This window comes from Chiroxiphia lanceolata, chromosome Z (assembly GCF_009829145.1).
Source record: "Chiroxiphia lanceolata isolate bChiLan1 chromosome Z, bChiLan1.pri, whole genome shotgun sequence".
NCBI classification, from domain to species: Eukaryota; Metazoa; Chordata; class Aves; order Passeriformes; family Pipridae; genus Chiroxiphia; species Chiroxiphia lanceolata.
This window is the reverse complement of record NC_045671.1, coordinates 16,596,334-16,624,242: the sequence shown is the minus strand read 5'-3', so window position 1 is coordinate 16,624,242 and position 27,909 is coordinate 16,596,334. Positions and strand designations below refer to the sequence as shown.

The 27,909-nt window shown below is 40.6% G+C and overlaps 1 protein-coding gene across 2 annotated transcripts in view; it reads right to left on the bottom strand.

Moving 5' to 3' along the window:
* The window catches only part of RAB3C (RAB3C, member RAS oncogene family), a 120,135-nt gene that overhangs the window by 40,092 nt on the left and 52,134 nt on the right, over window positions 1-27,909 (bottom strand). For both annotated transcript variants that reach the window (XM_032675939.1, XM_032675940.1), the window contains one exon: window positions 24,324-24,442. In XM_032675939.1, the coding sequence (XP_032531830.1) occupies window positions 24,324-24,442 (119 nt within the window). The remainder of the gene's footprint in view (window positions 1-24,323; window positions 24,443-27,909) is intronic.

The window sequence follows — 27,909 nt, the reverse complement described above, 5'->3', positions numbered from 1 at the left end:
TCTAAATTATACAGTGCAATGCAGCATCACACAGAGACGTGACATCAAATCCCAGAAGCAGTCAGGTTGCTTGACTGGTGCATATACTAACTATCATCTGGTCTGAACTATTTTGGGTGTATTTATTCCTTGGCATCACGGAAAGCCCAAGCTTTCCAACTAAGGGAAAAAGCGGAAAGAAAGGAACGCAAAAAAACTCACCAACTGAAATTCAACTGAACCTGATGATGGAAGAAAACAGTTGCAAACTATATAAGGTGATCCTGTAAAAATATAATTGGACTGCATTCCTAACATACAGTTACTTCACATCACCACAACTAACGATCTTTAGAACCATTCTTAGGTCATTGCATATGTCATATTTTCTGAAGCTATACATTTTTTAGTAATTTCCAGGGAGAACAGATGCATTTTTTTGTCGTAGGTTAAAGGTCTGAAAACATTTAAAACACCAAAAAAAGGTGTAAAGGTACCTCAGAACCTCAAGCTATGGAAACAAAACAAAATGGAGCCCTTGGCAAGCCACACAGTCCCTTTCACCACAAAGTGTTTCCAGTTTTAAGAGAGAACAAAATCTTTACTTCACTCTGATATTTCAGCTCACCTCCAACCCCCACTCCCACCTTCAGATCTCACTTTGGTAATAATATTCTTTTGGAGATAAAAAGAATATGCTCAGACTGACAGATTTTTTTTTTAAGCTTGGTCACAGAATCAGGACTTGCCCAGCCCAATGATGTATCCAGCTGCCGGTCTGATAGGATATGCTCCCTACCTGTATACAGGGACCTACCTGTCTTTAAAACACTGGGCATGCATCTGACATAGCATATCTTAAAATTATTATAAGACCATTTATTTCTAGGTCCTTCTTCAGTGTATACTGGTTTCAGACCAGATAATTATTGAGGCTCTTATAACAGAGTTTAAAAATCCATCATAAAAATCATTCCTATGGACAAAGTGTCAACAATTAGGTTATAATTTCTTTGCAGTTCATAATGTTCCCAAAGTTCAACTGTCTGCTTTTCCTGTTATGTATTGACACAAAAGTATAAGCACTGTATTTTACAGCTCTCATTCTCATATCCTTCCATTATTCTGATTAAGTCTGTCTAGGACATCTGTCAACAATGTATCATCACAGACTGCACTTTATGTAAAACAAATCTTTTTCAAGTTAATACTTTCATATTTCTAAGCACATTCTTCCCCAGATTTTTTCTTTTCTTTTTTTTTTTTTTTTTTTTTTTTTTTTAATCTCATTGCTCAGTACAGATCAGCATCACAAAAATCAGATTGAAATGTATGAGAGAAAAGCAATACCAGACAGGCTGCACATCAACGGCAGAGTTGCTTAAGCTGAAGAGGTGAAACCCAATTCTTCAGTTGCGGATACTGAAATATGGGTTTTTACTGGTAATCTTCCAAATATTTCTTTAACAGTCATACATATTTGAAAATAACAATAAAGCACTCTAGATGCATTCTTTGAGTGATCTAGAACACCCATTTGCAACAACGAGGTATAGCCAAAATATTCCACAATATTAATGCTGACCTACAAGTCTTAAGTTTGTTGAAGGAATGCAGTGGACATGTCCTTTTGATCACCATGAGAAGCAACATGCTGGCTGAAGTTTTTTTAGATGCTTTAAAACCCAATGTCTCTGTCTTCTTTAATGTGTGTAAGACACCAAATGCTGGATTTTTTTTGCTCAATAGACTTTCTGCTGTTTGTTATGTTTCCAGTTTATAATACATTTGCCACCTATTCACAAAGTTACAGATACATGATTACACATTATTGGGGTTAAAGAAATGGATATTCATTGCTGCTGCCAAGCGATAAATGTCTGGAGGAAGAAACAAGCTCAGCTCCACTGTATTTTATTTTCCTTTTTCATCTCCACAGTTTTACATATGTCAGGAGGCATACATTTTTACATAATCTTTTCTGTGAACATTCCATTTTGCCTTATAATTTGTCTGGAATTTGTCTAAAAGTTGATAGGCTTACATCCTTGAAACCCACTCCATGGAGGTCTAAAGCTCTAAAGATGGCATCAAGAATGCTGGTAAATCCAGGAAGCTTGGCCAGCCTTGGCATATACCTTGGCTGAGCAGAAAAAAATCTTGTGGCTTCTAAATACAGCCTTCTCTGGCTTTAAATTGTCCCTGGCCAGCAGGCTGAGCAACACTGCCCCCTCCCATCATGGTGAGCTAGCACAAAATATGCACTGTTTGTCAGCCTTCAGTGGGGATGTGGGGAGTTCCCAAAAATGGAAAACGGCTGGAATAGAAAAGACAATGCTGCTGACTTGATGAAAACCCATCAGAACCACTTTATTTCTCAATTATTTTTCTTCAAAAAAGTTATTCTTACCATTTTTTCCTATCCTTCTTAAGGACAGTTCTCCCTACTCACACTCTTAACACACCTCTCACCCTACCCCTGCCCTGTTCTTTTTACCATTTTATTTGGGCCTCTTATTTTGCATCCAGACTTTTTTCTTCTTTATTATATAGTCACCTTCCCAAAACCCAAAGCCCAAACAAACAATTCACATCCACCAAATAACCTGATTTACATCTTTATGTGAGCAGAGATCAAGCAGAAAAAGACAACAAAATAATTAGTCTTGATAAAACAACAAAGATTCCATCTCATTTTCTTGCGTTTTGCTTGCCCCCACCTCACCCTCACTTCCCCACAATTTAAATCCTAATCAAAATGGGAAGACATTCCCAGCAGACTTCATTGCTAAGGCTCAGAAGCAAACGATGTACTTCATGATAAGGTATGTATACAGTCTTTATAGAAATTCTCTAAGAACAGCAGGTTCTTATGTGTATGGAACTGGTCATGGTTGTAAAAAGGAAAAAAAATCAAAAAGGAGAGCATCCAATGCAATGAATCAATAGTTTTCAATTAAAATTACCTAGGAAAGTATGATAGTGCCTTCAGCATAAACAAAAAGCTCCAAAAAACAAAACAATAAAAATGACGGTAATGAAATCTGTATTGACTGATTGACTTAATAATGCTGAAAAATGAATCCAAACACTTGTGTTTCTGAGCACTTCCCTTCTCAAGATTCTCATGCAGAATGTATTGAGTTTGTTTTTATGTTCAAATCTTACCACAGAAGAAAGGAGTGCTTCTTTTCTGGGAGTTTTTAATTAACAGTAATATTAGTAATCCCTAATAAAAAAAAGCTTAAATATATTCAAATATCAAAAATAGTTACTTTAGCATACCATTCACCTCTTTATGGCTTTTACTGCTGGGAAAAAAAAATCTTTTTCACAAAATTGAAATCAAGACTTTTAGTCCAACTCAATCCAAGTCTAGGAGAGATCAGTGTTGACTGCACTGGACTATTAGCAGGATGAATAAGTGTAGGAAACATAGAAACATATTAGACGTGTACATACATCATGAAAACAAGACAAGTATTTGAGTATTCTACTAAGAAGGAGCCTACATTTTAATTTGCCTTGACAGGTCTTGCAGCTTGTAAAGCTTAATTTTTTATTAATTTCCTCCAACATCTTTATTAAAGAAAATGAAATCTAGAACTGGGTTTCACTATATTGCATTTTGGTGAGACTGCTCCACATTAGAAGACCTTTGCCTTTACAAAGGCAAAAAAGGAAATAAAGCTGTGACAGGGACCCATGCAGTCTGTGGGATGTTACAACAACATTCTAATCCAACATGTGCATACAGTACAACTTTACACTTCAGAACACTACCCCAGTTCTGCCTGGCTGGCTGGGCACCAGAAGCCAGCAAGGTCTGTGTGTGGCAGGGGAATAATTCGGCTGCATATGAGGGAGCTTTAGGCTAGAAGCCATAAAAGCAAACTCAAATATTTCCTCTGTATAGGATAATGGGTCAGAGGACCACAGGAGAAAGTGTCCAGCTGTCCTCACTTTGCACATCTCATGGAACTATAAACTGCATTAACCTACCCGCTATTTAACGTAAGCCTTTGCTTTCATCACCTTTCAGTAACTCATGAGATGAACTCTAGTACTTGAACTCTTCCTTCAGAAAGCAGTGTGGGTTATCATTCACGCTCAGGGAGAAAAGTTGATAATGTTGTTATAGCAGAGAGCTGCCCATAAAAGTCTAAGCCATCCTCGCACTTCTGGGATAACACAGTTGTCTGCTGTTTGGAGTTGAGTGTGCTTTGAAAATGCATGCTAGCTACTACTGCTCATGAAATGATTTTGTGGAGAAAAGACAGTCATCATCAGTTTCAGCTTTGTGGTATGAATATACCAGATCAATATTGAAACACCCTTGTTTGGTTTTTTGCTGCATTATTTTCAAGATAACCTTTGAAGTCAGAAAAGTCAATTTTAACAATTTATTATAAAAAATCAGACTGAAATGCAAAATATCTGTGTCAGAGACTTTTCAGCAATACACGTGTTCATGAGTGGGCTCAGACCCAAAGTGAAAACAGAACAATTCCAAGACTCGTTTAAATATATTTTACAAACTTCCTTCTACTTTATAAACTGTTCTCAGTCTGCAGTGTTGTCCTTCTTGCTAACAAAAGCCTTTTTCCTTCCTCCTTTGTACCTTCCCATGAAGTCTTTCACCAGATAAGTGAGGAGGGGGTAAACCCAATTTTTGGAAGTGGATTCTCAAGAAGATGATGATGTTGGAATGTTGGATTCCAAAAGATGAGGTTCAACAAGGCCAAGTGCTGGATCCTGCACTTTGGCCACAACAACCCCATGCAGCGCTACAGGCTGGGCACAGAGTGGCTGGAGAGCAGCCAGGCAGAGAGGGAGCTGGGAGTTTGGATTGACAGGAAGCTGAACATGAGCCAGCAGTGTGCCCAGGTGGCCAAGAAGGCCAATGGCATCCTGGCCTGGATCAGGAACAGTGTGGCCAGCAGGACCAGGGAAGTGATTCTTGCCCTGTACTCAGTGCTGGTGAGGCCACCCCTGGAGTACTGCGTCCAGCTCTGGGTCCCTCAGTTCAGGAAGGATATTGAGGTGCTGGAGCAGGTCCAGAGAAGAGCAACAAGGCTGGTGAAGGGACTTGAGCACAGGTCCTATGAGGAGAGGCTGAGGGAGCTGGGGCTGTTTATCCTGGAGAAGAGGAGGCTCAGGGGAGACCTCATCACTCTCTACAACTCCCTGAAAGGAGGTTGTAGCCAGGTGTGGGTTGGTCTCTTCTCCCAGGCAACAATCAGTAAGACAAGAGGGCATGGTCTTAAGCTCTGCCAGGGGAGGTTTAGGTTAGATATTAGGAAGAAATTCTTCACAGAGAGGATAATCAGGCATTGGAATGGGCTGCCCAGGGAAGTGGTGGATTCTCTGTCCCTAGAGGTTTTTAAGATGAGACTGGATATGGCACTTAGTGCCATGGTCTAGTAACCGTGGCAGTAGTGGATCAAAAGTTGGACTTGATGATCCCAGAGGTCCCTTCCAAGCTGGCTGATTCTATGATTCTATGTTCTGGACTCAGGAGAAAAACTAAGAACACCAAGAGAAACAGAGGATATGGAAGACAGCCAGAAAGTAGTGAGAAATTATTTTTAAGGTGATGCAGTAGAGACTAAGGAGGGAAATCAGCATGAGGGGAAGTATGAATTAAATAAAGATAAATAACAGAAATACCTAATAAAGACAAGTTTCCAGCAGCCATTCCCCAGTGATTTTGGTGTGTGATCTCACCTGTTTCAACCCTGTCACAGTCTAAAGACAGGTGCTCAAGATGTGATGTATGATCCAAGCTGCCCTATTCTATAGCTCTCACTCAGCTCCCTCTGATTAATGGCATTTTCTGGTTCCTGCAGGTCCCTGTGATATCTCCCACAGTCCTGTGATTCCCATTCCACTGCGAGTGCTGTGTTCCTCAGCAAGAGCTTCTGCCCTTTACCTACTGCAGAAGCTGGCTTGAGGAAAGCTCTGAAGGATGTCTAATCACATTTCAGTCCTTCACTACTAGAATATAACTACTCTTCAGCATAACTGCCACTCTTGACAAACATCTTTGCTTCTCCTTGGCTGACTTGGAGGACCTATTACCTTTTTCAGATGCCTCCTTTAAAAACTTCCTTTCTGTTCATTTGAGATTTTGCCACCTGCTCCAAAATGGAGACAGTTCCTCAGACCATTCATTCTCTCTACCCGCACTCCCTGTGCTAAGTGGACCAGCAGCACTTTTTAGTATCTTAAAGAGAATGACAATTTTGTCACCCCCTCCCACAGTACCCTTCTGCCTCCTGGGACATTTCACATAAAGCTGACAAAACAGCACTTGTAAGCTCTGACTGAATTTTTGTTGTGTGATTTTATTGGGAAAGAGAGAATTTTTTAAGAATAGAACTGGAATTAAAACAAATTAAGCTTTAACTCAAAGCTTGCAGTTTAGACAGTCTCATAAAAGAGCTTGTAACATATCCCAAACTCCTTGAAAATATGAGCCCTGGGAGTTCTCTCCTTTGGGAAGGCAAAATTTTAAAACCTTAACTTAAATGTGAGGAAAATAATAGTTTTTGTTTTCTTAGTAGCACACTGGCTCTGGAAGACTGGTTTACTACAGCAGCCACTATGAAAAGGCCTTTAAAAACCTCACATAAACCCAGACTTTCCCTCTAGCCATAGTACCCATTCTTTTGTTCTTTTGTTTATATATACATAAGTTGTGATTGCAGTAACTAACCCAGTGAAGAGTTTCCATGGAGACTGAAAAGTCATTTTAAACACCCATGACTTTCAGAATATAGATCTCTCCTAACAGATATTGTATGAACTTTCAGCTTAAGGCAACATTTCCTAATAATTCTTAGTTACTATTGTATTTTTTGTAATCTACTCACTCAAATACGCACATAGATAACAAAATTCTCTGAAGGTTATAAAAAATTAATAAGTGTATTTAAGATGAACTACCAATATTGATTTTCCTTGATCTGTGAAGGAAATGTCTTTAAATCTGCTCAGAAATATAACTGCTATGCAAAGTGTTAAGCATTTGTACTTTAAAAGTTCGGAAAATATGTAGACTAAAAAGGCTGTACTAAATAAGGAGAGAAGTTAAAATGGCTAATTTCAATTTGGGAATCTAAAGATACAATACAAAATTGATACTTATTATTTCTTTCAATTTTTCCACAGCTTACATATATATTTTTAATATATGTGTTTCTTTTTTTCTTTTAATTGCAGATGCAGGTTTCTTGTGCGTGACTTGTCTTTGGGTCTTGATGTGTTTGCTGATTCTCTCCCAGTAACCAAAACTGAAAGGACTGATACTAAATATTACATCAAAGGAAGGTTTGCATTCCCATCCATTCTGACTGGTTCATATTTTGTTCTCTTCCTTTTCCCAGAGGCTGTAACATTCAGCTCTGTTATACTGAAAGGACGGATGCTAAATATTACATCAAAGGAAGGTTTGTGTTCCCATCCATTCTGGCTGGTTCATATTTTGAAGCTGTAACACTCAGCTTTGTTACTTCCTTGCTTGTAGCAAGTGAGCTGTAATACACAGGCTCCTCTCACTGACCAGCAAAAGAAACTGCTAGAGTCTTGTTCTTTCTTCAGAATTGTTTTGAAACAGAATTTACTTTGGCTGTTTCTTCTTTATTTTTTACTTCCTTTAGTACACTTTGCCTCTGCTAATGTACACACATCTCTAAGTGTGAATTTCATGTGTTCAATTAATGTGGATTTGCTACAGAGTTTTTCCCTCCAGGAATAACAGGAAAAACAACCACCTCACATGACAGATGCTAGTTTTCTTGTTTAGTGTATGAATGTCTGAAAGGCACATTTTAAAAACAAAACTAGGGATTTCATGCAGATACGGAAAAATTGGAAACTTCATGCTGATTTGTCTGTCAAACTGGGCCTGAAACCAGTTTTGTCAGTATTATGGTTTTCCAAGGGAGCCATTCGCTGTGAATTGTTTTTTAATTGATGTAACACTTTCCTTTCACCTGTGCGAACAAAGCACTGTACATAGAGATTTATACAGGATGCAATTTAAGATAAAAAACATTGACTTATTCTTCCCCTTGGAGTTCCTCAGGATGTGAACTTATGGCAGAGCATGTTTGCTACAAGTGGAGGGAAGTGGAGACCTTATGAGAGCGTTCCCTGGTGTGAACATTGGACAGCTACAACTCTGCTCTTGATTTCATGTGAGAATCAACTTTTAGCTTCATTTTTTAAAATTCCAATGGTATCAAGAAAGATGAAAGGATAGACTGAGGTCCCTAGTGCCCTTGGTAGAGTTAGAACTAACCTGCTATGTAGCAGCATCTATGTTTCCACACTTTGCTTGCTGTTTCCAGGACTTATGCACAGACCACTGCCTTCTACTTCCCTCTCCCCATCTCCAATAAAACCATAGTTCACAATCTCTTCTGAAGCAATGATGTAGTGATTAAATACTTGTCACACATAACTACTGAGCTGTCACTGTTTGACCCCTTATGATGGTCACTCCTAAACTGCTGAAGCAACTTATGCTGGTTTTAATCTCGGGGAGAACTGCAATAACTTTGCAGCAATAACTTGTATTCAAAGTCTGTATTGCAGAACTGAGCACTGCACAGTGATATCCAAGTCTGGGTGATGCAATTTAACTTACATATTGGAAACAGTATTATCCCAGAATCTCATTGGGCCATCTCAGCTAGCTTACATCTTTCTGTGTAGTGCTGCATTATACCCCAAAGGCAACAACAAAATATTCAGCTACCACAATGCCCTGTTGCTTGGTGGCCAGCACAGAGAAGGATTAAAGTAGAAAGATAGCCCTTTTTCTGGTCCTTCTGGGATGTTTTATCAGCAGCTGGTGGTCTCCAAGGTGCACTGCTTTCATTGCCAGTTCTGCAAGAGTATCTCACAAAGTCTGAAGAAATTCAGTACTGTTGAAGTATGTTTTTCAGTAACATGTATTTAATAAATACACAAAAACTTGTCCTAAGTAGCAGGCAGGCTTCTCTGTCCTACTTATTCTCCAGAAAGATAAAGGCTCTAATGCTGCTTGTATTGTGGGAAACATGAGTGAATGCTGGATAGAAGTTAAAAACCTCTAATTTGGATTAAAAAGACATTTTCCCTTCTTGTTACTTATTTATAATAACTCTGTATTCACAAACCTACAAAATCAGAAATTTTTATTTGTCTTTAACACACTGTCACCTGACACTAAGGGAACAGACAATTTCTTCTAGGGATTCTTGGCAGAACTGTGGTTACAATTAAAGCTTTATTTTCTTAATAGAATTTTATGATTAGTATAACATAAAAAGAAAAAATGGCATTGGAAAAAAATGGACTTAAAAAAAAAGAAAAAAATGAAAACATTCATTATTAAGCATTCACTACAAATGTCCTAGTTTAATGGTTAAAGCCTTGCAATATTCTGATGCAAGAAATCCTAAAGGTTGCTTCACTTGCAGGTCAGACCTAAATATCATTAAGTTATGCTTTGAAAATAATCACTACTACTGGGTTACATTGCCTTGTCACTTTGCAGTTCGTGTTTCAATACAAGAACACTGATGGTACTTTTCCTGCTTGATCAGAGGAATGAATTTGAGTAAAACCTTTTGTACTCACCCACGTACAGCTTGTATGTCACATAGCTAATATGTGAGTTGCAAAACTACTATGACAGTTGCAAAACTTTCAGTGCTAGAAACTCAAACCATGGCATCTTGAAATCAGGTGTATAAGAAAGGAGGTAAGAGGGGAACAGAGGTGAGAAAGTTCATGAGGGAGAGGGTCTTAAACTTCATACTGTCTGTGAGATTTGTACACTGCTTTGCTGATGACTCACACAGTCTTAGTTTTGTTGAACTTTTGAACAAAAATCATCCAAACTGCATGACTAAAACTGCAGACCTTAGTGCTACTCAGATACAACCCAACCTACAGAAGATATCTGCAAAAGTGAAATCCTCAAAGGAACAGCTCCATCATCAAGGTTCAACAGCTCCATCTCAAGGTCCAACAGGTACCATGATATTCCCCTGAAGTTAAGCATAACAGATTCAGAGTATTAGAGTACTGAGAAAAGTAAATAATCTGCAGCTTGAACTGAGAGCGCAAACTGTTTAGAGACATAACTAAGTCACTGACTGGACTCACGTTGTTGGCTGACAGCTTTCATTTGGGAATACTGAGCAACAGTGTAACTCTATCAACATAGATTTTACAGGGAGATAAAAGGACTATACTAGTCACTGTTCAGCCAATAAAAACTATTATTGACACAAGATTTTATGACATTTATTACTACAAAAATAAACACTGTCCGTTGATTATAACATGCTAGGTTTAATCTCTTTTACTACTGACTGTGTCTATCTATAAAATAGACACACTAGCTAAATATTGGACTCAGTCTTTCTTATACCTACTTTAGCATACAGTTATATATTACCAACTCAAAGTGTATCTTTCTAATTAACTCCAACAGCTCACCAGTAGCCTGTCAGAGGCATTTTCCAATTTACCTTTTGAAAAATAAATGAGTTATCATAGGAAAAAACAGACAAAACTGAAAATCTCATTAAGAGTATAGTATTAGTATAGTCTAATTAGTGGATAGCAGTTCAGCACAGCAGCACTTAGATGTTAATCTCATCACCTGGTTTGCTTTTATGTACCTCAGCGTAACCCTCAGTGCTGAAGAGCAGGATGTGGTACAGATTGGAAGATACCTCCCTTTTTAAACAATGTGGGAACAAGCTGAGTCACTCCGCACCTGCATTTAGTTAATTGGAATCAAAATGGAGGACCGATCTTGGCTAAGTGCTTTGAAAATGTTGTGTTTCTCAAAGTGGAAAACCACTTTGAACAGTCTGCATGACAGCATGGGTTTTTCTCTCATGGCTGAACACAGCCACCACATGATGCAAGGTGAATGTGTGGGATCAAGGCACTGGTTTAGGATGATCCTGGGAACTGTGGTTAACTAAAGAAAAACACCAGGTGCTGTTTACAAGAGAATATGAATAAAAAGGGGAAGACCGAAAAGGATTGGTGGACAAATACCGAAACTGAACTCTTTGTGGTGCGCAGCTCCATTCCTCTCAGCGCCCATAAACATCAGTTCTCTGAATGGCTGAGTAGTTATTTTGCCTCATCAGCTCTGCAATGAAACTCCACTGTGAAATCTTCAGTCCAACAAAATGAGTTTATGGGAATAGTTCTTGCCAAATGTAGGTGGCAGCCAGGCATGATTTGCTAGTTTGTCATGTTTTCCCAGATAAAAGGTTTTAGTTCCTTCACATCAGACAGACTGTCACATTTTTATGACTGAGGAAAAAGGTCCTAGGAAAGGAATGATGCAGCCTTCCTTATTACTGACCAGCTCTAACAAGAAGAGAAGAAATTGATCCCCAGAACTTCAGCCCTTAGCTGCAGGGGTAGGAGCTGTAGAGGAGGTGCAGCCACACTCATGATATAGTTGCCAGTCTGCAGCCGGTGCTCACAGGGAAGCTGCAATGTGTGATGCTACTAACTTATGTCTAGTCATGGCAAACAGCTGTCCTAATCAACTACCATGTCAGCTGAAATAAGGAATAAAAAAAAGACAATTAATTTAAGCCACTCACTAGGCCAACCAGGTCCAGTGGAAGTCAAAAGTGACTTAATCTTGCTAGTAAGTTTCTGAAGCATATTACCGAGGCCAGATCCCCTGAAGATCACTGAGCTGCATTCACCAACCAATGACTGAGCAGGACCTGGGTGCATGATCACTGTTAGTGACTTAATGACTGTACTGCCCTATCTCATATTTGAGGGATAAGAAAGACATAGAGCACGGTGAGAGAATTTTGTCCAGACAGTATTTATTCCTTTTTCTTATTATACTTATCACTGGCAGCATTAATATGGTTTGATGTAGCTGAAGGCAGTTGAGTAGACACCCTGATACTGCCTGGCTGCTTACAACCTAAGAAAGTGCCGTATCTACAGTGAAGGAGGTTCAAGGGAGGGGTGTAGGACCTTCAGCAGAAGCCCTAAGTCCCCCCCAAAAATGAATGAAAGGAGCAAGTGTAAGAACCAAGAACCACATAAGGAAAATTTCTGTTCCATAAGAGTGTCTCTTTCTATGGTTTAAGGACATAAAGATAGGAAAGAATGAAAAATGCCATGAAAAATTAACAGCTGTCTCTCCTGATTAACTGCTATAATACATGAATTATTTTTTGGATAGAAAACACTTTCTGACGAAGTTTTAACTTTTAAGTCAAAGATTTACTATGTTCAAAACAAAAACTCCACTTCTATAAGGATTTGCATAAGTTCCCATGGGTAATATGCATATTTAAATTCAGGGATTAGTAGAAAAAAAAATAAGAAAGTATCTTCATGAAAACAATGTTGTTCAGGCTACTATGCTGCTTAATCCTAACATCTAACGTTATCAGGAAAAGTCTTTAGAAAAGCAGCCATACGATTGCCTTTTTTTCTACTAAGAGTTTTCCTAAAGCCATATATTGGCAATATCAGTGATAAGAGACTAATACATAACTTTCTGGCACATCCAAACCTCTTGAGTCAGCAATATACCTTGGCAACCAGGAGGGCCAACCGTGTCTGGGGGCCATCAGGCAAAGTATCACCAGCTGGTTGAGGGAGGTGATTGTCCTGCTGTGCTCTGCAGCCTGATTGTCCTGCTCTGGTGCGGCCTCACCTTGAATACTGTGTGCAGTGTTGGTTAATGTAAAAAATGTAAAAAAGACATTAAGGTACTAAAGAGCATCCAAAGAAGGGCCATGAGGATGCTGGAAGGTCTGGAGGGGAAGCTTTATAAGGAGTGACTGAGGTCACTTGGTCTGCTCGATCTGGAGTAGAGGAGACTGAGGGGAGGCCTCATTGCAGTCTTCAGCATCCTTATGAGGGGAAGTGGAGGGGCAAGTACTGATCTCTTCACTCTTGTAACCAGTGACAGGACCTGAGGGAATAGCATGAAACTAAACTGGGGGAGGTTTAGGTTGGATATCAGGAAGAAGTTTTTCACCCAGAGGGTGGTTGGGTGCTGGAACAGGCTCCCCAGTGCAGTGGTCACAGCTCCAAGCCTGACAGAGTTCAAGAAGTGTCTGGACAATACTCTCAGGCACACAGTGTGACTCTTGAATATAGTCTGTGCAGGGCTGGGAGCTGGATGATCCTTGTGGATGCCTTCCAACACAGCATATTCTGTGACTCTACGATGCTATGAAATACTTTAGATGACACTGAATATTTTTTGCTGGCCTGTCATGAGCGATCTGCTGAACATTATAGAACTGTAAAAAACATAAATGAATTTATTTGCAACATTTTCCTTCCTTTCCATCATAAATACTTCTTTTTCTTTTTTTAGGAAGACTCATTTGGATATATGCTGCTCCTCAATTATCCAGAGATATGCTCTGCTCTTGAGTTTGAAATGTGGGGATAGTCTTTTTGGATATGGTGGGAGAAACATCATGGAAGACATTAGAGTGGGTCTGTAAAACTGGAAAGCATGTAGGTTGTTTCAGCTGGCATCAATTTAGCATTTGTGAGATGAAGTTTGATGACAGACCTTTGAGGGAAAAGATATCATCTCAGAGAATTAGGTTTCACATATGCAATCTACTACAACAGGAATTCCATAGCAAACAATGTGTGAAAAATGGCTAAGTAAACTGGCCTAGAATACAGAGCTTTATTTAAATATTTATTTTAAATATTTTAAAACAAATTGGTTCCACTTTTTCACAAATGTCTTTGTAGTACTCTAAAACGAGAAAATTTCTTTTTTAGAAAAAGTATCTATTTTGCCCCTAGCCTTAGTCCTTCTTAAACTAAAAAAAAGCAGAAATACAATGTGAAAAGAATTTTAGAGTCATTTTGTACATAACTTAAGTACATTTCCAATAGTCAGCATTGAAAGGAAAAATTGTAAATTTTATGTAATTGCAAATAACAATATTTCAAATTGTAAAATACATTTTTGCTCCCTATATTTAAGTCTATAAATCCCATTTCCCTTTCCTCTTATCCATTGTACATAAAAAAGACTTAGAAAAAAATGAAAATCTAACTGTGATTCTTTTGAAATATTCATCCTTAAATTTCACTCTTTTTTTTTTTCCCACAGCATAGAATTTGTGAAATACTAGTGTTTCATTCTTTCATGTTAAATGGGAGAATGAAACTATCTACCAGTATGCAACTTCTTGCTCCCACTTGGCTGAAAACTACAAATATGTCAAAAACAATCCCAGGGAATTTGCTTGCATTAATATCAAGCACAAGTTATTATATATAGAATCATAGAATCAACTGTGTTGGAAAAGATCTCTGAGATCATCAAGTCCAGCCCTTGATCCAACACCACCATGGTTACTAGACCATGGTACTAAGTGCCACATCCAGTCTCATTTTAAAAACCTCCAGGGACGGTGAATCCACCACCTCCCTGGGTAGCCCATTCCAATGTTTGATTACTCTCTCTGTAAAAAATTTCTTCCTAATATCTGTATTCATGCTTAATTAGATGCCGTTAATTTTTGGTTGTGTTTGGCCCAGCCACCTGTGAGAGTCTGTTCTTTTCCTGCCAAGTTATGAGAGACAAGCACTGATAAATGAGAACTTCGTCCTTGAAGGGAGTATCTTGTATAAACTGAATTGGGGCCTGACTGTTGGCCGACGGCCCTCCAAGGGCATTTGAAGGTCAAAGTGAAGAGGAGGAGGATGAAGTAAGACCCCAGACTCATTTAGAAAAGACCCCCAATGTGCAGCACGCGGGAGCAGGGGAATTTCTAATGTACACAAGCATGTGCAGAAGGGGTATCACTTACATAACGAGGGGAGGGACTGAAGGCCTCTAGCTGGGTGGTCCTGGCCACACCTGCCCAGGTAGGCATCATAGGTTAATTGTATAAAAGCAGATAGCTCTTGCTATCTGGATGTAAGCTTCATATGGAGGACAATGTTACCTCTGCAGGGACGTGTGCTATCATGTGAGCCTGCTGATGCTCTGAGGATGCAGCTTCTGCTATGGGGAATTCTAAGAATTCTGGGGTCAGTATATATGACAACCTCGTAAGTAACGTCTCAGTGAGTGGGAGGTTGTCTTGGGGCTCATTTCCCTTCTTTCTTCTGTCTCTTGGTTTTTTATTTTGTTTGCTACTTCTTTGTAATAAATGTTGTTTTGTTGAACTTTCAGTGGTGTACTGGTTTCACTTTGGCAATCTCACTGTTACAATGTCCAACCTAAACTTCCCCTGGCAGAGCTTAAGATGGTGCCCTCTCATCTTACTGTTGGTTGCCTGGGAGAAGAGACCAACTCCCACCTAGCTACAACCTCCTTTCAGGTCCTTGTAGGGAGTGATGAGGTCTCCCCTGAGCCTCCTCTTCTCCAGGATAAACAATCCCAGCTCCCTCAGCCTCTCCTCACAGGACTTGTTTTCCAGTCCCTTCACCAGCCTCGTTGTTCTTCTCTGGACCTGCTCCAGCACCTCAATATCCTTCCTGAACTGAGGGGCCCAGAACTGGACACAGTACTCCAGGTGTGGCCTCACCAGCGCTGAGTACAGGGCAAAAATCACTTCCCTGGTCCTGCTGGCCACACTGTTCCTGATCCAGGCCAGGATGCCATTGGCCTTCTTGGCCACCTGGGCACACTGCTGGCTCATGTTCAGCTTCCTGTCAATCCAAACTCCCAGCTCCCTCTCTGCCTGGCTGCTCTCCAGCCACTCTGTGCCCAGCCTGTAGCGCTGCATGGGGTTGTCGTGGCCTAAGTGCAGGACCCGGCACTTGGCCTTGTTGAACCTCATCCCATTGGAATCAGACCATCTCTCCAGCTTGTCCAGGTCCCTGTGAAGAGCCCTCCTGCCTTCCAGCAGATCAACACTCCCCCCCCAATTTAGTGTCATCTGCAAATTTGCTAATGGTACCCTCAATCCCCCCATCCAGATCATCAGTGAAGATATTAAACAGAACTGGGCCCAACACTGATCCCTGGGGGACACCACTAGTGACCGGCTGCCAACTGGATGCAGCACCGTTCACCACCACTCTCTGGGCCCGGCCCTCCAGCCAGTTCCTAACCCAGCACAGAGTGCCCCTGTCCAAGCCGTGGGCTGCCAGCTTTTTCAGGAGCATGCTGTGGGAGATGGTGTCAAAGGCTTTGCTGAAGGCCAGGTAGACCACATCCACAGCCTTCCCCCCCCCAACCACCAGGTGGGTCCACCTGGTCATAAAAGGAGATCAGGCTGGTTAGACAGGACCTGTCCTTCCTAAACCCGTGCTGGCTGGGTCTGATCCCTTGTCTATCCTCTATGTGTTGTGTGATTGCACTTAGGATGATCTGCTCCATAACCTTGCCAGGCACTGAGGTCAGGCTGACAGGCCTGTAGTTTTCCAGGTCCTCCTTGAAGCTCTTTTCATGGATGGGTGTGACGTTTGCCAACTTCCAATCATTTGGGACCTCCCCAGTGAGCCAGGACTGTTGCTAAATGATGGAGAGTGGCTTGGTGAGCTCTTCCACCAGCTCCCTCATCATCCTTGGGTGGATCCCATCTGGTCTCACAGACTTGTGAGGATCCAAGTGGCTCAGTATGTTGCTAACTGTTTCCTCCTGGATTACAGGGGGGGCTATTTGGCTTCCTGTCTCTGTCTACCATCTCCAGAAGCCAGTTGTGCTGAAGACAACCTCTCTTACTGTTGAAAACTGAGGCAAAGAAGGTGTTAAGTACCTCAGCCTTTTCCTCATCTTTGGTGACTATGTTCCCTGCCATGTCCAACAAAGTATGGAGCTTTTCCTCACCCCTCCTTTTGCTATTGATGTATTTGTAGAAGCACTTCTTATTATCCCTAATAGAAGTGGCTAGACTGAATTCAAAGTGTCCCTTTGTCACTCTAATTTTCTTTTTACATGACCTAACTATATTCCTAAACTCTTCATGAGTAGCCAGCTCTCTTTTCCATAATCAGTAGGCTCTCTTTTTTCCCCTAATTTCCTTCAAATTCTCCCTGTTCAGCCAGGCTGGCTGTCTTCCCCACCAGCTCACCTTTCAGCACACTGGGACAGCCTGCTCCTGTGCGTTTAAGACTTCCTCCTTGAATCATGTCCATCCCTCCTGGACCCCTTTGTTTTCAAGGGCTGTTTCCCCAGGTACCCTCTGAACCAATTTTCTGAATAGGCCAAAATCTGCCCTCCAGAAGTCCAGTGTAGCAGTTTTATTGATGGCCCTCTTTGCATCCCTGAGTATTGAAAACTCTATTATTTCATGGTCACTGTGCCCCAGATGGCCTCTGATCACCACATCTCCCACCAGTCCCTCGCTGTTTATGAACAGTGGGTCTAGTAGGCTCATTAACCAGCTGGAGCAAGAAATTATCCTCTATACACTCTAGGATTCTCCTAGGCTGCCTCTTCTCTGCTGTTGAGTTTCCAGCAGACATCCAGCAGGTTAAAGTCACCCACAAGAACAAGGGCCGGCAATTTTGAGACATCTGCCAGCTGCTTGTAGAATAATTCATCACCCTCATCATCCTGATTGGGTGGTCTGTAACAGACTCCCACCAGGATGTCAGCCTTGTTGGCCTTCCCCTGATTCTGATCCACAGGCACTCAACCTTATCATTACTGACTTCAAGTTCTACAGTCAAGACACTCTCTAACATATAGAGCCACCCCTCCACCTCTCCTACCTTGCCTGTCCCTTCTGAAGAGCCTGTAGCCACCCGTGGCAGCACTCCAGTCATGCGAGTCATCCCACCACATTTCTGTGATGGTGACTACATCATAGCTTTCCTGCTGCACGATGGCTTCCAGCTCCTCTTGTTTGTTACCCATGCTGTGTGCATTGGTGTACATGCACTTCAGCTGGGCTGCTGATTTCAATTCTAACTCTGGCTTTCCAACCTTAGGCTCATCTCTGAAGAACCTGGTTTCAACCCATTCCCCCTTCAAACCTACATTAAAGCCCTCCTGATCAGCCCCAACAACTTACAGGCTAGAGTCCTTTTGCCCTTGCTAGATAGATGAAGCGCATCTGACTCTAGCAGGCTAGGTACCATAGAATTTGCCCCATGGTCAAAACCCCCAAAATTCTGCCAGTGGCACCAATCCTTTAGCCGCCTATTGATAAGACGGGTTTTCCTACTCCTCATTCATCCTTGCTACTGTAGGAACTGAGGTGAACACCACCTGTGCTCCTGTCCCATTAACTAATCGACCGAGCTCCTTGAAGTCCTTTTTAATTAGCCTGGTGCCTCTTTCACTAATGTCATCGCTGCCAGCCTGGACCACCAGCAGTGGATAATAATCAGAGAGCTGGATTAGCTCAGGGAGTCTCCTACTAATATCCCTCACCCGGGGCCCCAGGAAGGCAGCAGACTTCCCTGTGGGATGGGTCCAGTTGGCATACAGGGGCTTCAGTTCCCCTCAGAAGGGAGTCACCAACTACAACTACCCTTCTTTTTTTCTTTATAGCTGTGGTTGTAATCCGTCAGGTAGATGGGGTGCAATCGGGAGACCCTCCAGACAGATCCTCTTCTTGACTGCCCTCTGCCTGACTCTCTGGGTCCAGGGCCTCATACCTGTTCTTTAAGGGCACTGTGGTGTGAAGGAACAAGATTCAGGATGGGAACAGTTTCAGGCATGGAGGAAGATATACAGCAATTGACAGGACTTTATTATGCGGACTTTATACAGTTTTTATGTGTTTATATACACACTGTATGTTGCCCTTGTATTTCCCGGGCATGCCCAGGCATGCTCACTTCCCTGCTTCCCTGCTTCCCTCTCTGATTGGCCGGAGAAGCTGCAGAGAGGAGACAGCCACCATTCGCCCTTTCCTTCCCTGGCTCCTCCCACGTTCCCCCTCCCCCCTTTTGCCTGTGTCCCTATCCTGATTTGTTCCCCCGTTTGTCTGTCTCATGCTTCAAACCATGTTCTGGCCCTGTCCCTGCCTGAACTGATAAAAAGTCCCGAGCACGCCTCAATAAAGCATTCCATCTGCACCCGTAACTTGTCTCCGAACCTATCGTGCTTTGTCACGGCCCTCTCCCCTCTCGGACCGTGGCATCGTGGGAGTTGTTGGGGGTCAGGAGGGGATTCTTTTACCTCTTCGATCGGGGACCTGTTTCCATTCCCCCCCATCTACTTGGTTTGCTCCATCTGCCTGATGGCAGGAGGGGCAAGGCTTCACCATCTCCTGCTGGACCCTTCTTTTGGGGTCAAAAGGGTATGACTCCACCAGTCTATTTCCCTTTCACACTCTCTAATACTTCTTAGCCTCTCCACTTCTTCCTTGAGCTCTGCCACTAGGCACAGCAAATCATTCACCTGCTCACATCGTTGCAGGCATCTCTCACACTGTCCTCTGGTACTGATGCCAGGCTCAGACACTGTGCAGCCGGTGACCTGAGCAGCTGCATCTTTCCTAGGGGGTTCTGTCTGGGTTAGCACACTCCCCCTGAGAGCAGCAGGCTTTTAATGTTTAGAAACCACTGCTGGATTGAGAGGAAAAAAAAAAAAAAGAAAAAAAAAAACAACAAAAACTGACAGTCACACACCTACCTCACAACCCACTAGAGAGAGCTGGGAGGGTGGCTGTGCCCATCGTGCTCACCCTGCCTGTGCCAACTGCCATGCAAACTGCTGTGCCACATTCTCACTGACATGCCATGCCCCTGCTTGCCATGCTCCCTGCAGCAGTTTAAATCTCCTGGAAATGACCTCAGCTCCACCCCCTTACATATAACTCATGTGTGTGTGTGTGTACGTATATATCTATCTATAGATAGATAGATATAAATTAAGCTATATATACCTTTAACATCAGCATGATTGGTCAGAATATTTTTACAGCTGACTCTAACCTGTATTGCTGTGCTGAGGTTGCTCTACACGGCAGACACTCAGTTTGTGCGTAGATCACTGCTGTACACAGTGCAGCTTGTGTCCAGAGAGAGTCCCTCAGGACAGGGATCCCAGGAACACGCATGGGCAATGGCATACATGGCATGTGTCTGTGCTCTGTGCAGCAGAACCATGTGGACTGTGCTGCATGGCATGTCATGTGTTTTAGCAACGAGAGGTGGAGGCTAAATTTGCCTAGAAGCACTTTCCAGATTTGTTCCCTGACATACAGCAAATAATGGATTTTTCTTAAATGATAGAACTAAGTTCAATATTTAGAGAAAAAGAGGAAAGAGAAGTATCTTGCATGGAGGAGTCTCTGAATTTCTTAAGAAGATGGGAAACCATAGTCTTTCCATCGGGGCATTAAAAAAACTATCATAAAATTTTTGGTAAAAACTTTATTTTTTAAAGGGTGAGGGTAATCAAAGTGTTTCCTAGAATACTGTCTTCCCTGCTCCCATAAGCGTCAGCCAAAAATGGAGGAAGAACTGATTCTGTAGACCTTGACAGGCTTACAAAACACAGATAATCTAAAAACTTCAATAATTCAAAGCCTCTTAGGCTCCTTCAGCCTTATGTGTTTCCTGAGGAAGCATTCCTGGATCTGAGACTTCAACAATGTGGAATTCTCAAATACCGAATTCCTGCAGAGGGAAGCCCTTCACAACAGTGCCTTTAGCAGTCACCAGACAGTGATAAAGATATTGCCAGACAAACACTTGTAGTTGGGACAATGTTTTCAGATGCAGAGGAGCAACTTGTGTAAACAAATATATACAGGGTGCTCTATCCTTGTCTAGCCTTCAGACCTAGAGAAGTTTCAAGTCTACGCTTTCAATCTGGAAAAAACCCCTCAGGCTTTTAGATCATGGTTTACATACCAGCTGTTTCTGACCTAGCTGGAGATATTGCATTAGAAATAACCTGAGTATAAGGATATTTCAATTCCTTCCAATTGAATCATTAGAAGTCTAGAAAAGTCGTATTTGTAAAAACAGGTTTAACTTCAACTCAGAGGCATTTATTGTCCTAGAACTCAGCATATTGAGTTGATAGCAAAGTTGATTTGGAAAGACAGTAAAAAGCCCTCTCCTTCCTACCACAAGGTACCACTGCCATAAAGGTCACACCTTATGTGGATTGAACCACTAAAAGGAAAAGGGACATAACAGCTCCTAGTGAAATGTGTAGAGATAGATAAGCTACAGAGATGCTACAGGTGGTAGCATAAAACAGGAATTAATGCAAGCACTGGACATTACAACTGAACTAAAAAAATAAGCATTGAAGTGGCACAGTGCCACTCTCAACACTCGTTTTCCCCTCAGATTTAATAAGAAGGAATTTTTAAAGAAAATAGATTCCACTAGGCCAATTACTTAAAACATGTGGACACTGTCTAAAAAATTCAGCTAAATGGGAAGATTTGGTTATTTGATTATAGCCACTTTCTCATTTAGAACTCAGGCAAGCAGAAAATGATGCTCTACAATGGGTTCCTCCTTATAGGAAATAAATCTATTCCCCAAATCTGCGTCTTTTTAGGGGGGCATGATAAATGTACACCAAACTACTTCAAGGTACACAGCTTGCAGCATTAGCATCTAGAGATACAACTATTATTCATCTGTGTCTGTAGCTGTAAAGGAGAAATGTCAGTCAGATTTCAGACTCAAAAAAATGATTTTTAATATAAAGAATCATCTCAGCACACATTTTAAACCGAAGTCATTTATCCAATTCTAAAAGGTACCTGTAGATTCACTGTTCGGACTGCAGAGCAGTTCTAGATCAAGTCTTGAAGCTGATATGATTTGAGCTTGGATTTGGCCCATTGTTCATGTATATAAAGTGGCAGTACTGCTTAGAGGGGCATATTTATCACAGAGAAATGCATTTTAAACCTCAGAGAGGCTTAGAAGTTCCCACTCCCTCTCCCATATCTTTCAGAAAGACACAGATACCTGCACATAGCCATGCCTGCTCTTCTGCAGCATTGGTATTTGTGAGTTTTTCTTAACTTTTCTCACATTCAGAAGCAAGCTTTGGTTTTGTAATTACTATCAGAATTGAAGCCAAGGCTAATCAAAATCAATTATCAGCTCTGAGATGGGAGAAATAAAACAGAGGAAGAACAACAGAGCAGCAACTGGGCTTATGATATTAAAAATCTATAACAGGCAAATCTATGTCTCATTCTGACAAGTGAGGCACTCAGCATATCCGTCATTCCTTTCATCTTGCAGATGATTGTAGATCTTGACACATAATACTGCAACCACATCTTTCCACCAAATTTCTATAATATCTGCCAACAGTTCATAAAGGTTATAGATAAAAATGATGAAAAACTCATATTTCATAAACCTACTTAAGAACTCCATAGCTTTTAAATATTTTCTTGCTTCGTTTTACAGCGACTTTTTTCTTTTTAATTTGTATGAAGCCCCGTTCCTTCACCAGGAGAAAAAGAGTGCCAAACATATCAGATCTAGGAGACTGGAAAACAAACAGGTGGAAAAACTAATAATAAGAATTCATATTTACACTTGCTATAAAAGAATTCTTTGTGTTGGAGGAAGCTAGATAATATATGGCATGCCATCTGGTTTGCCTAGAGATGGGACAATGAGATTTGCAGATCACAGCTCGTCCTAGACAGCCATTATCACCCATTTAACTCAGTGCTTGAGCAGAGTCAGCCCATGGACAATGAGAAGCAGAGGCAAAGCAAGACAGTGCTTCAGCTGGCAGGGCCAGGAAGCAGTGGTGCTGGTAGCCACATCTGCAGGTTCAGCTAGGATTTTGGTGTACTGCTTGATTCCCTGTTTTTGCTAAACTTTCATAGAAGCATCTATGAATAACACTTTCAGCTACCTTCTGTTAGGTAGGAGATTCTGACTCATGCTGTTGAACAGAGGCGGTTCTCACAAACGTGTTACAGCAAGTACTCAGCATGATGCTTCCAGCTTTTGTACAACATGGGCAGAACATCCCTTTGGCATAACAAATAACATGGAGCAAACGTGCCTTCTTCTTGTAGTATCAAGCAGAGACTCCACTTAGATATATTCATTTGTCCAAAAGACAGCTGTCCAGTCTGTACTAGTCAGGTAAGCTTATTGATTCTCTCATAAAAAGAAAGATTTGCTCATAAGAGCAATTTGGTGTGGAGTCCTACAGATAACTTGATGCAAAAAGGTGGGACACAATCTGGGGTTGCCTCTTTTCCCTGGAGGACTGTGAATGACTACATCCTTAGTGCTTACAAAGCAAATGTTAGGCAAATCAGGATCCCATTTAGGGCAGAATCAACCTAAGGTTCTCAGTTATTACTTTCAGAGTGATAAATGGTCAGCCTCAGCTTATACAGACCAATAAACTCCAGTTGTTGAGAGGGAAGGTGCTCTGTGGGCTCCATGACACTTTCTACAACAATGGTAAGCAGAAGAATGTGAAAGAGAAAAAGTTGTTTTCTTGGACAATGTGAGGCTGGGCAACAATTCCTGCTAAAAACAGGTACAATAGTATCACTACTCTTTAAGTGTGCAACATGTTTCTGACCCTGTCTGTCCTGACAGAAGTCCACAGTAGAGCATATCTTAAAATAAATTTTAAAAAAGCCTAAGAAACATACTGAACAAATCACACAAACTGAACAAAATCCTCTCTCAAACACAGTTTTCTCATGGGAACTGCATGCAAGAGAGCATGTGGACCACACATAGCAAATGTTATTCATATCACTCAGAGCACTGCTGGAAGGCTCTCATATATTAAAATAACTTGTTAAGGAAGAAATCACTGAGGTAAACTCTGGCTTTCCTTTTAGATTAGCTTTACTTAAAAAAGCCCATGTGTGATTAAAAAAATACTTTTATGGAGACAACTGGACATTCACATAACAGAAGGTAATGTAAGTTTCAGCCATTCCAGGTTCTGCTACTGTGATAAAGTTTGCTCATTTTAACACTTGAGGCACAAGACTGACATAACGTATACAACATAATGTATATCTAGCTGTGGTTAAAAGCAACATGATGAAAAATTAAAAGATGACCTTCACACATGGTATATCAATTTTTCCATGAAATATGGAAACGCTTTCTGGTATCTTAGAAGTTACCCTCCACACTAGCATGTTGCTCGTTTAAGTGGTATGAATAATGTACATTACACTGAAATCACAGCAAACACAATTATTACAATTAATTATATGTAACATATTTTAAAGTGTTCATTGTCTTTCCTGAATTAAAAAAACCCCAATATTCCTATGCCTCTATTTGGGTATAGGAATGCTCGAGCACTGTATTTGGAAATAAGTTTTCCAAAATAAGTTATACTGTCACAGCAGAAAAGTGATAGCACGTATTCTCTCTGATATCTACTATGAATTCCAAGTTTTACTTACCAATCCTGCACAGCATTGAAAGAGTCTTCATTTGTGATGTCATACATTAAAATGAAGCCCATTGCACCCCGGTAGTAAGCTGTGGTAATTGTTCTGTATCTCTCCTGTCCTGCTGTGTCCTGAGACAATAACAAACAAAATTTTTACACATTGCAAATAAATTGAAAAATTATCTTTTGCTTTAATAGAAATAAAACTGAGAAAAGTTATTGTACAACTGTGCAATCCTGAGAAAAACAACAAAAAGAATTCTGCATTGGATCATAATAGGAGGGACACATTGATTATGTCATGAGGTGAGAGTGGAGAGAAGCAGAAAGGCATGGCCCCCTGTCAGGCCATATATCCTGAGTCATCACTGATTCATGTTAATCAATCTGAAAGTCAGGTAAGAACCTTCTCTCCTGTTCCTGCCCTGTACCTTCCCAGTCTGGCAGAGGTAAGATCTCATGTCCTGGATAAAATGCTGGAACAAAATAGCACCCTTAAGATCTTCGTTATAAGACCAGGATGGTTCCTGAAATCAGGAAACATCCTGACCAAAAAGGCAATGTCTGATTGTTCTGTTCTTGTGATTTTAAGCCAGTGGTTCTCATGTCAATTTTAGCACCAATACAGCTTTTTCCTTACTTAAAAAAAAAAAAAAAAGACTGTATGGCAGTGTTTTTAAAATGAGGATGATATCTAACTGAAAAAAAGGAGTATGCTATCAGTCCCTTGCCTCAAACCTCCTCAGTCTTTGCAACTCCATCAATTGCCTTTAAAGAAATATAAGTTTTCCTTTCTCCTACTCTATGTGTTACTTACTACCTTTAAAAATGTTTCAGGGTAGGGACTACCTGTTAATACATCTATATGCAGTGCCTAGCATAATTTTTAGTCTACAGAAGAAAAGACTGAGAGGGGATCTCATTAATGTATATAAATATCTCAAGGTGGGTATCAAGAGGATGATGCCACACTCTTTTCGGTGGTGCCCACTGACAGGATGCAGAGCAATGGCCATAGACTAAAACACCAGAAGTTTCATCTCAGCATGAGAAAGAACTTTGCATTGAGGGTGGCAGAGTACTGGAACAGGCTGCCTGGGGATGTTGTGGAATCTCTGTCTCTAGAGGCATTCAAAACCCACCTGGACATGTTTCTGTGTCACCTGCTCTAGGTGACCCTGCCTTGGCAGGGGGGTTGGACCACATGAGCTCCAGAGGCCCCATCCAACCCTAACAATTCTGCAATTCTGTAATACCATCACACATGTCTGCACAAAAATTGAGAAACAGTAATAACTGAAATACAGGAAACACATAACTATTTCCAGCACACCTATTTAGTAATTTTAAGCCATTAACATTAAAAACTTTAGGTGAGATATATGTAACATTTCAGTGCAATCCTGTAACTCACATATTTCTATGTGTGCATATTTAATTTTAACAAACTGAAAATTAATATCATTATTTCTGAATGTTTTAGTAGATAGGAAATAGTATAGTTAACAAAATAAGTAAATTTATTAAATTGACCTTCCTACAGAGAAAAAATAATAAAAAGTGACAAACATTTGCTGTGTTTTCTGAAATAGGTCCTCGGCTAGTAGTACTCCCTTGTGAAAAACAGAAAAATAGATTAAGCAGGCCTCCTTCTTTACACATATATCATTCATCTCATAAACTAATAAAATAAAAGGAAATTTTACACACAACAGAAAATTTTTAGATTAAACAAAAAATACCCAAGGTGTTTAGTGAATCCAAACAAGGGGAAATACATGATTGCTGTTCATCTTGGATTACAGCAGCTGCTAGTTTGATGTGGTTTCAGTGATTCAAGATGAAAAGCTAAAGTAGAAGTTAGACTCTAACAGGTCTCACAGGAAGTTAGGTTATGTCTTTGTAAGAAGGCCAGACAGACCTAAACTTTGTGGGGAGTTCTGGCATAATGTAACATAATTAAATTAGATTTAATTTAAATTGCTGTTTAATTTGCCCACTGGTCCCTTTTAGGTCAGACTGTTTGAGAGCTGTATGACTAGCATATGTATAAGCATATTTAGTGATTCTAGTGACTTTTGGAGAAAAACAGTCTCATCAGAAAGCATAATTGCCAGAACTACGAATAGATGGAAAGAGAAAGGAAAGGGAAAAGGAAAAAGGAAAAGGGGAAAGGGAAAAGGGGAAAGGGAAAGGGAAAGGGAAAGGGAAAGGGAAAGGGAAAGGGAAAGGGAAAGGGAAAGGGAAAGGGAAAGGGAAAGGGAAAGGGAAAGGGAAAGGGAAAGGGAAAGGAAATTTCAGTTGGAAAGGCTTGTCCAACTGCCTGACTGCTTCAGGGGTGACCAAAAGCTACAGCTTGATTAAGGGCATTGCTGAAATGCCTCTTAAACACTGCCAGGCTGGGGGCATCAACCATCTCTCTAGGAAGCCTGTTCCAGTGTTTGACCACCATCTCAGTAAAGAAATGCTTCCTAAAATACAGTCTAAACCTTCCCTGGCTCAGCTTTGAACAAGTCCTATGTGTCATATCAGTGGATACCAGAGAGAGAAGACCAGCAGCTCTCTCTCCACTTCACCTCTCAGGAAGCTGCAGAGAGCAATCAGGTTGCCCCTCAGCCTGCTTCTCCCCAAACTAGACAAACCCACATCCTCAGCAGCTCTTCATAGGGCTTCCTTCTAGCCCTTTCAGTAATTTTGTTGCTCTCCTGTGGATGTATTCTAATGCTTTAATTTCCTGTAAAAATTGATATATTTATTAATAAATATCAATAATCTATAAACGTTCATAAAATATAAATACAAGAAAATAAAGTATTTACATTTCTTGCTTTATTTTGGTACTATTGGTCATTCTTCCTTGTCATGAGGAAAGAGTTATTTTTGTAGCTTAAATTAAGTGGTTTTAAATATGGAAGCTATTTTGGAGCCCTGGTCACTGTGCAATAGATTGTAGTACAGTAACTGGTATTAGTACCACCATTACAGGCACATATGCTTATATATAAAGCAGAAAAAAAAATGTATTATCTCATTCAATTACTCTCTCAGAAACAGTAACGTTTTTTGTCCTTTAGGTTTTCATCCAAAGAAATCCTGAAAAAATTAGCAAATTTTATTTAACAAGTAAGTTCCCTGTATCTTTGTAAGCAGAACATTGAACACCCCCACTAACACAAAGACAGTTCATAATCCAGCAGTAGAGGAAATACAGTGGTGTTACTTTTGTGATCACTGCAAATTTATTTTATTACTTCGGATGTTTATTTTTCTTTTTTAAAAGCATTATAAAATCACATTGGTATTAAAAACGCTATATAAGCTTTCATTTCATTTCATTTTATTTCATTTCATTTCCTAAGGATTTGACTCCAGCTGTAACCACTACTGGCAATATTCTTCAAAAAAAAGTGGTCATTAAAGTTGGATTCTGATTTTATCAAATAACAAGCATATAAAGATATGAAATATTTTTAGTAGGATTTACTGGATATGCCATGCTTTTAAATGTCTAAATAATTTGCATACTTGGACTTAAATATTTGGCCGTTTACTTTCCAGCCTCCTGAAGCCAATACAACTTCAGTACATTTGTCAAC